Raw genomic sequence first — 14,246 nt, 5'->3', positions numbered from 1 at the left:
ATGTCATTTTATTTTTTAGAAAAACTGAGTCCTGGTAAGAGGACATATATGAATAAAATATCATTTTTCAAAAATGTTATTTTTCCATTTTTTTTCTTATGCTCTAAACAATGTAATGACATGAAAAAATACTAAATTCACAGAGATTTTTTTCTGGTTCTCAGGAGGACATATAGCATATAGCCTACACGGCGACGATGAATGATCATACGGTCTCTGAATACTGGCACCATAGATTGCGCTAAAATGAAGACAGAGGAGGCAGAAAAGGAAGAGCTCTTCATCTTTGGCATGAGGTACATGCACGGCTATGGACAAAAAGGAATGAGAGGGAGTAGAAGGATAGGCACAACGTTGGAGAAATAATCACTCCAAGCTGGGAAAAAGAAAATTAATTCCTGTGCAAGATATACAGATATTTTAACTTTATTTTGTGACATCATAAATGACATTTCCACCACAGTCATTTACTGTAATGCATGCTGATGACAGCAGATAGTTTATAATGACCTACCAGTTAGTAAATTAGGTGTATTGTTGTCCAAGTACAATAATTCAACATTTTCAGAGAATCATCTGCATTGAAAATCCTTAAAGCACAGCCTTAACAGTCAAGCTCAATTGAGTGACTAAAATGAAACTTGTTATTTCTCTTGGTAACACATAATGTTCTTAGACATGTTCATGCTATGATGATACATGAATCAGGGAGTGACATCTGTCCAAAAATATAATTCACATCCTATTGGAGAAACATGTCATCATTGCAATGCATATAGTACATATTTATTTAGCTTTAAAGACCCAAATGGGTAATCAGTTTAAAGATTGAACATGTTTATTGAGTTGATGATGGCTTACACTTACAGTAACTAATGTATGAGTATTTAGCAATGACAGAATCAATTCATGTGTGAATGCAGATGTAGAAAGGTGTAGACATTTTGCAGTTCTTGGCATTTACGCACTTACAACCTCAAACCCCAGTAAAACCTCTCCGGCTGCCTATTTGGCACTGAGGTCCACCCTGATGATCATGATGATCCACGTCAATAGATGGCACTGCAGTGACTGATGATAAGACTGTTGTGGTATCAGTATACTAAAAGTGTGTGAAAAACAGAAATGCTAACACTAAAGAACTACTAAATGCACCTTTAGAAAAAAAAAAGTAAATTTTTTTTATTTAGGGTTATTTCTGATTATACACGATTATAAGGATTGTCAGACAATATTTGAGTGTCCATAGACATACTTGTAGATGTGGGATCCTCCAAAGAGCTGAGCCACAACCATGTAGAGAGTGTTGTTGATAACCACAGGTTTACAATACACAGCAGAACGAGCTGGAATGCACATACATTAGTATATTAGTAACTGAATGTAACTACGTTTTGAACACATAACACAAATGAATCTTGATGCACTTTGAGTATTGATTCTTAATGTTGAGTGAAATCTAATACTCCAGAGGAGAGGTTCCCAACCTCTGCAATATTCAGAGCCTTCCCTTGTGAAAAAGAAGTGCACTTAATTATACTGAATGCACACTTGTAGTGCACTTCAATTCTTAAAGGTATATAAAAAATAAAAAAAAACTACTTGCAGATGATATTAATGAAATAATAGTCTACTTTAATGTACAGTACACTTTCATTCAATTAAGTTTCTGAATAGATTAAATCCAGTTGTACAAAACATTTAAATCCAGGATTTGTACAATGGGTAAAAGGATCGGGAAACCACTGCTTCAGACAATACCATAAATATACCATAAATATACAATAAAAAAAAATAAAAAAATCTGTGATATTTACGGTAAAATACCGGCAGCTGTGGTTGCCAGAACTTCACCGTAAAAAAGTATGGTAGCAACATTTTACTTAAATTAACAATAAAAAATGTATTTCATTAACTGATGTAATGTTAATAAACCAAGATATAGAAGGTGCACAGTGTCATTCACACAAACACTAAACCCCATCATGGTGACACACATGATACTGAAATAATGCAATAAACATTCATTTAACAACATTAGATGTAAGATTAAACCCTAATGTACACAACTGATAAGAAAAAACTAAGAAACAGTAATTTCAACCAAAAAAAACAAAAAAAACCCCATCAAATATGAAGTATCATGCAGGGAATTCTACGAGTGTCAATTTACGGTTTTTCACTGTAAATTATAAAATGACCTTTTCTTTTTCACTTCCAAAACCTGTAATTTTAACAGTATTTTACTGTAAAATTAAAACTAAATGTAATTACATTTATTCACCGTATATAGTATGGAAACTTACTGTTAGCCAATTAACAGGTTTTTACTGTAGAATTTTTACAGTATTTTACTGTTAAAGTCACAATCATTTTTTTATTTTCTATGGAAATTTCTATTTTTATTGGTTCTATTAAATAAAAGTAATACAAAAACAACAACTCTGTTTTGTAATTTTTGACTTACATGTGATGTTGTAATGTGTCTTGAAAAGCATGTTCACATGATCCCAAATGAACACAATGCAGATTCCAGTGTTGGGCTGAGCGAAAACTGCGTACTGGTCATCATTAAACTCGTATGACTCCACAGATAGAGACTGGAACAAGTATGTCTCATATACAGCAAAATCTGGATTAGAAGAACATTTCATATCAGAGTCAGTGTATATTGTGAGTTCTTTAATCCATTTAATCCACCACATTTTAAAGGGGTCATGAAATGGAGTATCAAAATGTTCTTGATATTCACACATGTAAGAGGTTAATCTGCAATAAAAACAAACATGCAAGTTTCAAAACTCAAAACGAACTCTCCAGATTACAATATGAATTATGCATTGCTACCCTTCTGAAATGCCAGTATTTGAAATGGGAAGAATTGTGTCGTCACAATTTTCCTCGACACGCACATAACATGCGTCATCGCTGTATGTAATCAAGGAGGAGTGTTCTTAACAACTCATCAATCTGTTCATCAATCACAAGACATCGACTAAGACCGTCAAACTCAGATGTTGTTCTGTCAGTGGATGCAAAGAATCTGCACCTCCAAAAACCTTCGCATATATAGCCTTCCTAAAGATTCGAGCATTAGAAATGCATTTTTAGATTGTCGGGGACATTGAATGCTATAATGCCAAACAGTAAAACTCATGTACTCACTAGTCCACTTTCACAGCCTCATTGTGTTTAAAATCACACTCTTGCAAACTATTCTAATTCAAACTTTCCAGAAAATTTTAAACAAAGATTGAAAGCTTAATGGCGCTGACGCTGTCACGTGACCATAGTAAAGCGATGTCCACATACTTTTGTCAATGTATAGTACATATGTTTTACAGGTATAGAAATATTACTTTCAGATTCCAGGCACCTGTCTGAACTGCCATTTGTTAAGACCTGAACTGGCTTACCTGCGCTAATGCAGTTGAAGTCACGCGGTGTGAGGTCATGGATGCGTCGGCCCTGGAATTCAAAAGGACTGGCGCAGTATATGGCGGGAACTGAGGTGTTGGTCTTCTCCATCCAGTCAACCAGCCATTTGATCTTACAGTCACAACGGAACGAGTTCCCTCGCAGGTCTCTGCATTGGAGACAGAAATAAAAAGGTACAAAAGAGATTTAAAAAATATATGAATTTTCACCTGTTGACTCTGATCTGTGAGTGGTTTTCAAATTGGGATCTGTGGAACATTTGAGTTTTGTGAAGAAATATATAGTTCAGTCATGAAACTCTAGATGGTGCAGGCGACGGGTTGTTAACGTAACCGATGATATTCAGAGAGTTAAACGACTTGGCACAGCTGATTGGTTCATGCTGCACATGCAGCCAATGAGCTTACTGCCTTGCATTTATATGACTGGCTAGCATTCACTAGAGATTCCTGCAGCGCGCTTTCAGAGTTCTCTGAAACCCTCCACCTTCCCCAGCTCCACCTGTATAGATCTGCTACGGGTTATTTTATATGCTATTTGTGCAGCAGCAGTATGTCTTAAATACTCACGGCACCGTATCGCCGTATGCATTGGCAGTAGCAAGTTCCTGTACTTGCTTGCAGCAGCAGCAATAATCTACAACTACAGCAATAACCAACAGCAGCAGCAATTCAGCAGCAGCGTAGCAGATCTGTTCCGCCAAGACTAAATACATTAACATTGTCATATCCATCACCATGCTAAAATCTTCCGAGAGTTGTCATGATTGATATATATTTAATTTTTAATTCTAAATAAGCTGATTTAGCTTTAGTACAATCAATGCTAAATAAAAGCTAATCATTTTATTTTGGAAACATTTAGCCTTTATAATTTAATGCTTACTATTTTTCACATACAGTATAAATGGGTCTGTATACATGCAAAGAAAAGGCTTGTTTTTGTAAGAATCCCTCACAGGGGAATATCTGGGTGTCTGGTACATACAGATCAGTGAGGATGTCCAGGTGTTTGAAGAGATCTCTGGGAAGAACCTGCAGGTTGTTGTTGGACAGAGACCTGACAAGTAGAGACATAACATAACCTATTTATCATGTTGGACTGCAAATTTACCCCATCATTCTTCATTCAAATCTATAAGGTACAATAACCAACACATTAGTGTGTGATGTACTCTCTGAATATTCAAGATTGTGGAGTGGATCATATATAAAAGTGTTCTGTTCCAAATGAGTCTGAACTGTTTTGGAAGTAGAGGTGTCAAAAAACTATTTGGTTGCTCAAGACAAAGCTCAGATAAAATGTATCCATAGAAATTTCTTTATAAGTATTGTCCATCCTGAAAACCACTGTATAAGTCGCACAATGATATTTTCCAGTCTGTAGGCCTTAATAATGTTAAAATATAATGTCTTAATATTTAAACTGTTCATTTAATTCATATTTAAGATGATTTTAGCAATGAAACAAAAGAATACAGTTTATTTATTATATTATTTGAACTTTTTTACTTGTCTTAATCCAATTGGCAAATGCTTTTCTTCATTTATTTGTTACCTCTTTCAAAAATTCATGACAATTTCAGCTTACACTGTGTCTACACCGGACGCGGCAAAATACTAGAACCCATTAAAATCAGTGATGCTGTCTACACTGGATGCGGCGTGGCTCGATGTGACAACTGTCGCATCCGGTGTAGACACGGTGTTAAAATGTCATTTTAATAAAAAAATAATACATTTTAAAAAATTTAGTGAGAACAGTCCTACATGTGAACTGCCCGATGACATTTTTCAACTCAGTTGTCTAATGAATAAAAAAGAAACTGTAAATGCTTAATAAAATTCAATTTAAATGTTGCATTTTTAACACTTTTAAATGCATACGTCAAATGGATTTATTCAGTTATTTACATTTTTATTTTTGAATCATTACACTGATAACTGATGGCTTTATAGGTAGATGCAATACATACAGATGTGTCAGAGACTTCAGTCCTCTGAATGTGTGCTTTGACAGGGCTTGGATGTCGTTGTTCTCAATAAATCTGTAAGGAAGTATGGTTAAAAAAAGAGAATATGGGAATTAAATGAACCATTTAAGGCATGTAAATTAATTCAGCCAACAACTCATACAAATATTTGTAGATAAGATATTTGCAGGTCAAGTCATTAAAATGATTTAGGTGCTGTTTGCCATTTCAGAGAGAAAGATAAAAGATTAGGACAGGGATATTAATCAAATGCATATTTTCTCCCGCTATATTTATTGTAATAAACGCTAAGGATGTGAGGGCATGCTGCCTGTTCCCTGATGGATTCATGAGTCACAGCATTCAAGAAGAGGATGCCTGCCTCCCTCTGCAAACCTTGCCACATTTGCTTTGTTAAAGCTTTTAGCTTAATGACACTGAGGTTGTGGGCGTTTTCATTAATGCTAAAAGCTTTCTGCAACAACAAGTCCTTCCCCCTCTCTCTTTTATCTCATTCACTCTCTTTCTGCAGTCAATGAGCTGCCAATGCTTTCATCTGAAAGACAACGCTACCTGAATCTTAAGAAGGACTCAGAAGAAACTGCACAACCTGCATGAAGATGAGAGACACAGACATGCACACGCACAGTCTCGCTCAATACCTGGAGAAAGCTATTAATATTCCCATTCATCTCAGTGGCTTTCAAAAAGTATTTGATTTAAATTTTCATTTTTTTAAGAGGCGTCACATCTGCTGTTATATAAAGAAATGCAGTGTTGAGGAAAGTTATTTTTAAAAGTAATGCATTACAAAATTGATTTACATCCATCCTTCCATCCATCCATCCATCCTTCCATCCATCCATCCATCCTTCCATCCATTCATCCTTCTATCCATCCATCCACCCTTCTATCCATGCCCTTCTATCCATCCATCTATCCATCCATCCTTCTATCCATCCATCCATCCATCCATCCTTCTATCCATCCATCCATCCTTCCATCCATCCATCCATCCTTCTATCCATCCATCCATCCATCCATCCATCAACACGGAAACATACTTACAGGTACTGCAGATGTCCAAGACCAGCAAAAGCATCATCAGAAATCAGAGAGAATGTGTTTGAGTTCAACAGCCTGTGCCGAACAAAAGAGAAAGAGACAAAAGTAAAAGCGTGCACTTTCATTGAGCTGAACATTTCTCATATATTTTAGACACAGGTACTATATAGATGACAAACAGACAGCCTTTGTTAAATGTAAGCCCTCTGAAATAACAAAGATGGCCAAATCGAGAGCTCCAAGTATTATAAGCACATTGTGCTTATATAGTCCTCTACAGTCCTTAAAATGAAAAATGAGTCCAGTAATCAAGCATCTTTATTTATGGTTTGAACTAAAACGTCAAATAGTAGTGTACTTCAAATCTTAAGAATATGTTTTTAAAAATCTGTACTTGCAAATAATATAATATTACTGAAATAAAAGGCCACTTAAGTGTATTGAAAGAGGGTACATCTCTACGTTTCTAAACACACCCAAGTACACTTTTTCTCACTAATGTCAAATTAAAACTTAAAGTATTTTAAAATCGCTATGTTTTAATAATCTTTTGTCATGATTTAAAGAAGTACATTTATTTGAACGTGTTGACGAACATCCTAAAGCATATGTAAAGTACTAGATTATCATTTCAACTGTAGTGTGTTATTCAATATTACATTTAAGGTTAATATATTTAATAAATTGCAACTTCATCAGTAAGAATGTGTAATAAACCATAAATGCACATTTTAAAAAAAAGTACCATAAATGCTTGTCAATAACATTTCACAATTACTGCTGATCAGAGAGTTGCACAAAAGCTTGTCAATTTGTCAAATTATGAAGTTGTAATGTACATATTTGTGCGCAAACACAGAGAAAAATCTGTTAACTCTGTGTCTAAAAGATCACAAACATTTGAAAACAGTATTGCCCGAAAGATCACCATGCAAATCTAGTATCGCTGCCTTTATGTTATTTATTTGTATAATATAATTAAACATTACATGTATGATACTAATATATTTTACGAAGCATTGCATATCTGATATTGCAGGACGTGTTTATTTTGTTTACTGTCTCAGAGACTGAAGAACTGGCATGCTGTCATTTGAAAACAAACTTCTCTCTTGTGTCTTTCTCACACACACAGAGCGAGGACAGAAACACTGTTGTTGTGTGAGTGTGGGCAGTCTGTAAATGGAGGGTCTGTCACTGATACACATCACACTACACACTGCTCAGACATGCGGCTGACGAACGTTACAATCCTCACTCTTTGACGTGTTTATTTTGTTTACTGTCTCAGAGACTGAAGAACTGGCATGCTGTCATTTGAAAACAAACTTCTCTCTTGTGTCTTTCTCACACACACAGAGCGAGGACAGAAACACTGTTGTTGTGTGAGTGTGGGCAGTCTGTAAATGGAGGGTCTGTCACTGATACACATCACACTACACACTGCTCAGACATGCAGCTGACGGACGTTACAATCCTCACTCTTTTTTTCACTTTCAAACACACACAGGCCATAATAAGAAAATGCGGAGGTGGATTATTGTGCATTTGGTACTTACAGGAACTGCAGTAGGTGCATGTGGGAAAAAGCTCCTTCAGGAATCTCTGTGAAAGCAGCATTCACCATAGTCCTGATAGAATAACACAAACACCACCATCATAATCATTATCATTATCATCATCATCACAAATATAGTTGCTGTTACAGTCATTTTAAAGTAAAAACTCATGAATTCAGAAAAGTCTCTTCAGAACATCTGAAAATCACATTTCAGAAGGCTCTCATTTTAAGTCTCTAAAACCCTGCCTTGAGTGAACATTTATACACAAAACTAGATTTTCACATTTTCTGAACACATTATGAATGATGCTTTCCTGTGCAAAACCACCACAATGCTAAGATGTTTATGGTGGTTGCTAGGGAATCTCTTTGTGGTTGCAAGGCACTATATGTGATTTTTATCATGTTGATATGTAGTTTCAATGGTGTTCTTCTATTATGGTTACTTTAGCCCAAGTCAAAAAACTCTATGCAGAAAATGGTGTAGATGTACTTGGAAACAATTTTCGCTCAGAAACTAGTATTAAATTTAACATATGATTACAACAAATTGTCAGAGTATGTAGTATGCCTTTAGATACATGGAATATTTGGAAATTATGGGATGTTTTGGGATTTGGGATTTGGGATGTTTAATTGTCATTAGATGAAGTCCAGCTGCTTGGAAGAGTAATAGAACGCCTCTTCTCTGCAAGCTTCATGATTTGAGGTATCATTTGGGTGCATAGCATGAGATGAGTATGCATTTAATATTTAATACTTACATATAATAGATTTAGGGGCTTTAACTCTAAGTATACCACTAGCATTATGAAAAATGCTGGGTTGTTTCAACCCAACTTTGGGTCAAATATGGACTAACCCAACTTCTGGGTTAAAAATTTTATGTAAAAATGTAACCCAACGGTTGGGTTAGTCCATATTTGACCCAAAGTTGGGTTGTAACAACCCAACATTTTTTAGAGTGTACTACAAGCCTCTTGTTTATGCTCAGGCATCACATCTTATAGAAGTCAGTGCACAAGCTTGAAAAAGCACCTTCTAGAACAGTATTCCTCAAACAGGGGATCATGAAGTTCATATATTATGAACTATAATTCATTATATCCAATGTAAAATAAAAATAAAAATTTTGCCAGTGAAAAACAAGAAAGAGTTGATTTGTGGTTTTGTGGTAGTTGGTTCCTGATGGTCGTAGCTAATGACTGTGAATTAGAAAGTTGTCCGGGTTGATGAGAACAATACATGTATCCCCCCCCCACTCTAAGTATACCACTAGCATTATGATGAATAATTTAGGAGAAGCACCACTTTTTCCCAGTGTATATATCCTTTACATAGTTAAAAGTCATTTTAGTCTAATTTTGAGCACTTATGTTTGGCCTTTTTTCTTAAATAGTTGCTCTGCACACCTGAAAGGATCTCACAATTTAATTATTGGAAAGTAGGACACAGATCTTCCTTCCCTCTTATATTCTCAGTCTGAAAATAAGGGCACCATTATAGAGTGCACAACTCTATATACAGTACTACTCAGCTAACATGAAATCTATAGTTTGAGAAAATTCTTCAGAATACAGACATGAATATGAGTAAACTCTTCATAAGTCTTCATAAATGAATGACTTGCATGCAAATGGTATTTAATGAAATACTATGGAATTGTGTGATAACTTGAGTGAACCTGATATTGTATATAAAAACACAAACAGGGAGAGGAAAAACCTTGAAAAATTGGAGACAGTTGATGAAATAATAATAATGGTATCTGCGGTTATGTTCTCCCTGAGGATAATAACCGTGTATATGATGAGGTTTCTGTGGTTATGTCTCTACAGCAGACGTAAGCTGACTAAAAAAGAGCAGCATTTAGACTTCACCACACCTTCGATCAGCTCAGCTAAATGACTCTGTTCATCTGCCCAGTCAGTTTAACAAGGAATAGTTCACCAGCATACGAAACTCAAAGTAGTCCATTCAACTCTGCATTACATAACATGCACTATATATGCACGATAGACTTCTCAAGCCATAAAACAGATCTGTATGATAGACAGACTAAAATGAAGTTATTGCTTCCTAATAATTCCCCTCCACTGCAGCTCTGACAGGTGAAAAATTCATTTCAGTGACTAACAAATATCAGGTTGGAATATATATGGCAATATAGAGTCAAAACAACTATTTTATAATGTTTTTGTTGTCCTTTTTTAGCTTTGCAGGCCAAAAACTGTCACTATATGGAAAATAGGACTCTGTTTTTTTTGTTCAGACTTCTTTATGATTGTATCATAATCACATAAAACTTGTCACAATTCTAAAGGAATGACGCCACTTGACAGGTGACATAATGGCCAACCTAACTGTCTCCTTCCTATTAATCATCTACTCTAGACAATCCATGTTATGCTGCTGAGAAAATGGTTTATAGGCAAGTCGATGATAATAGTCATTTTATATGAGCAACTTTCCCCTATTTTGAATTTAAAACAAACAAAAAAATGAGAGAAGAAATAGGTACACGTGATCTTTCCAGTACTCACAGGGAGATAATTCCTGGTGGGAAGCTCTTGGGAATGGCCTTGGTGTCCACGCAGAAGGCACTGTCTTTAGTACAGGAGCAGGTGGCTGGACATCGTGGGGTTTTGGGAGCTCTGCGGCCCATGGCCATCCCAAACATACACAAAAGCAGCACGCAAACAGACAGCCGCCAGTCCGGCCATCGAAGGGTCCGTCTTGGCCTTGCTTCCACCATCTTCCACTTTCTCTTCTCCAGCTTGAGTTTTCTCAGTCAAGAAACACAGATGGCTGGATGATCCTGGTTTCTATCCGTCCTTTTTAAGGAAACTGCAAGAGAAGATCCAGGTTGTGAATGAGAGATGTGGGGAGGTGTTAGACTCAGAAGAGAGGGACACAGATAGAGTGGGCAGAGACTGCTGTCCCCTGGGTGCATGCATGAGGGTGTATTTGATTTTCCCAGTGTTCTCTGCAGTCTTATCTCTCTCTCTCTCTGTGGCGCAGCCGTCAGAGCACAGACTGCAGGAGCGTATCAGCTAGCGCTGCTCTGCACACGCTCAGCCTCAGACCAGAGTGCAGCAGCGCTGACATTGAATTATTAACAATCGCATGGACTAACACTTAAGCTGCAGCAGGGAACACAGCAGAGAAAGTAGTGGGATGGGGAGCTTGAACCAAGATGAAGAGGCAGGGGTGATGGACCGGTCAGTGGAGGCTATACTAACTAATTAAGCATGAATAGTGCCTTAAAAACACCTGAAAATAATATTCAGGTTCGACATTTTGCCATGGCAACATACTTAAGATATCAAGAATCCTTTAGCAGTTTTACATCTGCCATGTTTTGACATTATTCTGATTAAGAAAATCGAGTAAAAATAAGAGGCTGATTTCAAAGCATTTTGAAAATGACACACTTCCTGCTGCCAGCTGGTGGCGCTATAACTTTGACTCCGAATAGTCACATCTATGGGATCTGCCTCATCGAACAAACTGCTGAAGATTGATCAAAATCAGACAAAGTGTGCAAAAGATATTAGACACTTCCTGTTCCCCTATTTTCACCATATTTTCCTTTCCTCGCCACCATTAGAGATATCAAAAATTCCTTCACAATTTAGCATCCCCAAAAGGACAAGTATATCAAAATCCAGAGCATGCATTTTTCACAAAACCCTGAATAGCTGACTATTAATATATTATTAATATTAATAGACTATTAATATATTATTAATATTAATAATATAATTTCTACTGTAAATATACAGAGAGAGAAGAGAAGAGAAGAGAAGAGAAGAGAAGAGCTGTTCTATCAGGACAGACTGCAGTACTGCAGGAATGCAGAGTAAAGCTACTGACCTCATTTCAAGCGCAACATTGAACAATTAAAACTTACAGATCAGATCTGCAATTTAGTCACATCTGTAGAAAACATCAAATCTCAGCATGCATTCTAATGTAACTTTGAAGAGTAGGAGCAATGATAATACGGACGCTTACCTTAGCAAACAAGACTAATTGATTTTGTCTAATATCATTGTCCATTTATATGAGTCCATTTATATTTTCCAAGAATATGAGTGAACATCAAGTCAGACTGTTATATAGTGTAACTCTTAAGATCTTAAATCAAACATGTGATATAGTGTTCAGCGTGATTATTATGATATGTGAACACAAGAGGGTACTAGAGCATTGCCTTCAACAGAGGCAGAAGAACTGGTCTCTTCTTCTTTTTTCCTGCTCTCGCGGTCACTCTGTTCTTGGCAGGGTGGCACTGCAGCGGCAGGCACGGCTGTCACCAGCTGACACCACACACTCCGACTCTATTCAGCCAGTCCACGTCACAGGTACACAGACCACAGGCTTGCTTGTGAGTCATGTTCTCACTTCCGAGAAGCCCAGGGTGAGATGTGGAGATACCAGGACACTTACGGCCCTTGGCCAGAGAGTTGGAGTCAAACACATGTTTTATGGTCCTCTCTTTCTCACACTGCACCATCAGCAGTTTTCCCACAGGCATAGCATTACCAGCTGTGCTTCTGGAGCAGGGCCTTCACTTCACCATATCTGCTTCCGCAATCATTCTAGAGCCAAACATTTTATGCTCTATTACTCTGTTCTATTTTGTTCTATCTATCTATCTATCTATCTATCTATCTATCTATCAATATGTAAGTTTATCTATCATCTGTCACAGGCAATCTAAATCACTTGTCATTTAGGCCTGATTTGTGTGTGCTTAATCATTAAGTATTAATCATCGTGAGTCATGACTTCCGTTCTATGGAGCAGTAACCTGCCGTGGCTTTATGCTGTTTGGAAAGCTGTCGACCACCATGAGTCACTGCCATGTTGATTCATAACAGAAAAACAGCAGATAAACACACTATTGAGTTTGTGTCCCAAACCCATTTCCTGAATCAATTCTTTTGCCAGCTCAGGCCTCTTGAAAGAGTCTCTGTGTGTGTTTGTTTCCCTCGCACATCTGTTGGTCTTTAAAATTTGGCCGATGTGTAAGACTCGAGCAGAAAAGTCCATGCAGTAGTTTTTGGCTTCTCTAGTATATGCACTCGGAAATAGCTATGAATCATTTGCTTTTATGTTCTGGACTGAACAAACAGACTTAAGTGGAAGTTACCTCAACATGCAGCAGAGAAAACTAGTCAAGCTGCACCTCAAGTGCCATGAAGAAGAGACCTTTTACAAGACAAGTTTGTTATAACAGCTCTCAAGCAAATTAACTTTTTAAACGAAATTTCTGTAAATAAGTTTCAGTACACTGTCTGTTGAACATCCCTTTACAGTTAACTAATCTGACTTATTTTTGACGTAAAAGCGGGCACAGCCGTTTGTAACTTGCGGGCTTCCGGTGTAATTTTCTTCCATTGTTTTTAGCTGTAGGCTATAGTAAAGTCCTTTAAATGTTGCTCGATATTCCAAACTGGTATATGTTATTATATTTTACTTTATTATCATAATCATAAACACACTGGTTTGTAACGCAAATAGCTTTACCGTTTACTATTCTATTCAAGTTATTTACCAATATAGCAGCTAATGAATTTGAAGTCTCACACATTCAAAGAAAATAGCTTATTTCCGCATTGCAAAATAAGGTAAATAGTTTTTGTGTTGTATTGTGATATCCATCCATTCATCCATTTTCCATACCATATTCAAGCCTTAAGCTTTTTTTTTTTTACAATTACATGTAGAGAACATATTTGACATAATGTGTTAATTCAGCTCAATTCAATTCCTTGAATGTTCTTTACTTAGTCTCAAAAGGTCTTTAGAAAGTTTTACATTTACCTCCATATAACCTGAAGAAACCTTGATAGGTTTACATTAAAGGGGTCATATGATGCAATTTCAAGTTTTCCTTTCTCTTTGGAGTGTTACAAGCTCTTGGTGCATAAAGAAGATCTGTAAAGTTGCAAAGACTAAAGTCTCAAATCCAAAGAGATATTCTTTATAAAAGTTAAGAGTCAGCCACGCCTACCTAAAACGGCTCGTTTAAACACGCCCCCACATGTCTACGTCACGATGTGCGAAGATTTGCATAACACCGCCCAAATGTTCACACAAAGAAAGAAGGAGTAACTTTTATTCTCGCTGTAATATTGAAAAGTGAAAAGTGAAAAAGTGAAAAGTGACGTGACATGTGGCCAAGTATGGTGACCCATACTC

General features: G+C 36.6%; 1 protein-coding gene across 1 annotated transcript; it reads right to left on the bottom strand.

Annotated features, from left to right (window-relative positions):
- Positions 1-1,255: 1,255 nt before the first annotated feature.
- LOC107721074 (leucine-rich repeat LGI family member 3-like) lies at positions 1,256-11,051 on the bottom strand (the record flags this gene model as incomplete). Its single annotated transcript, XM_016528931.1, has 8 exons — positions 10,580-11,051; positions 8,035-8,106; positions 6,479-6,550; positions 5,414-5,485; positions 4,426-4,497; positions 3,417-3,586; positions 2,468-2,632; positions 1,256-1,346 (listed from the first exon to the last, which is right to left on the bottom strand). Coding segments are annotated over exons 1-8 (926 nt in total), but the record flags the coding sequence as incomplete, so codon positions are not given.
- Between the last annotated feature and the right edge of the window lie 3,195 nt (positions 11,052-14,246).

This window comes from Sinocyclocheilus rhinocerous, unplaced genomic scaffold, assembly GCF_001515625.1.
Source record: "Sinocyclocheilus rhinocerous isolate Xijiao unplaced genomic scaffold, SAMN03320098_v1.1 scaffold451, whole genome shotgun sequence".
In the NCBI taxonomy this organism is placed as follows: Eukaryota; Metazoa; Chordata; class Actinopteri; order Cypriniformes; family Cyprinidae; genus Sinocyclocheilus; species Sinocyclocheilus rhinocerous.
This window is presented reverse-complemented; position numbering and strand designations above follow the sequence as displayed.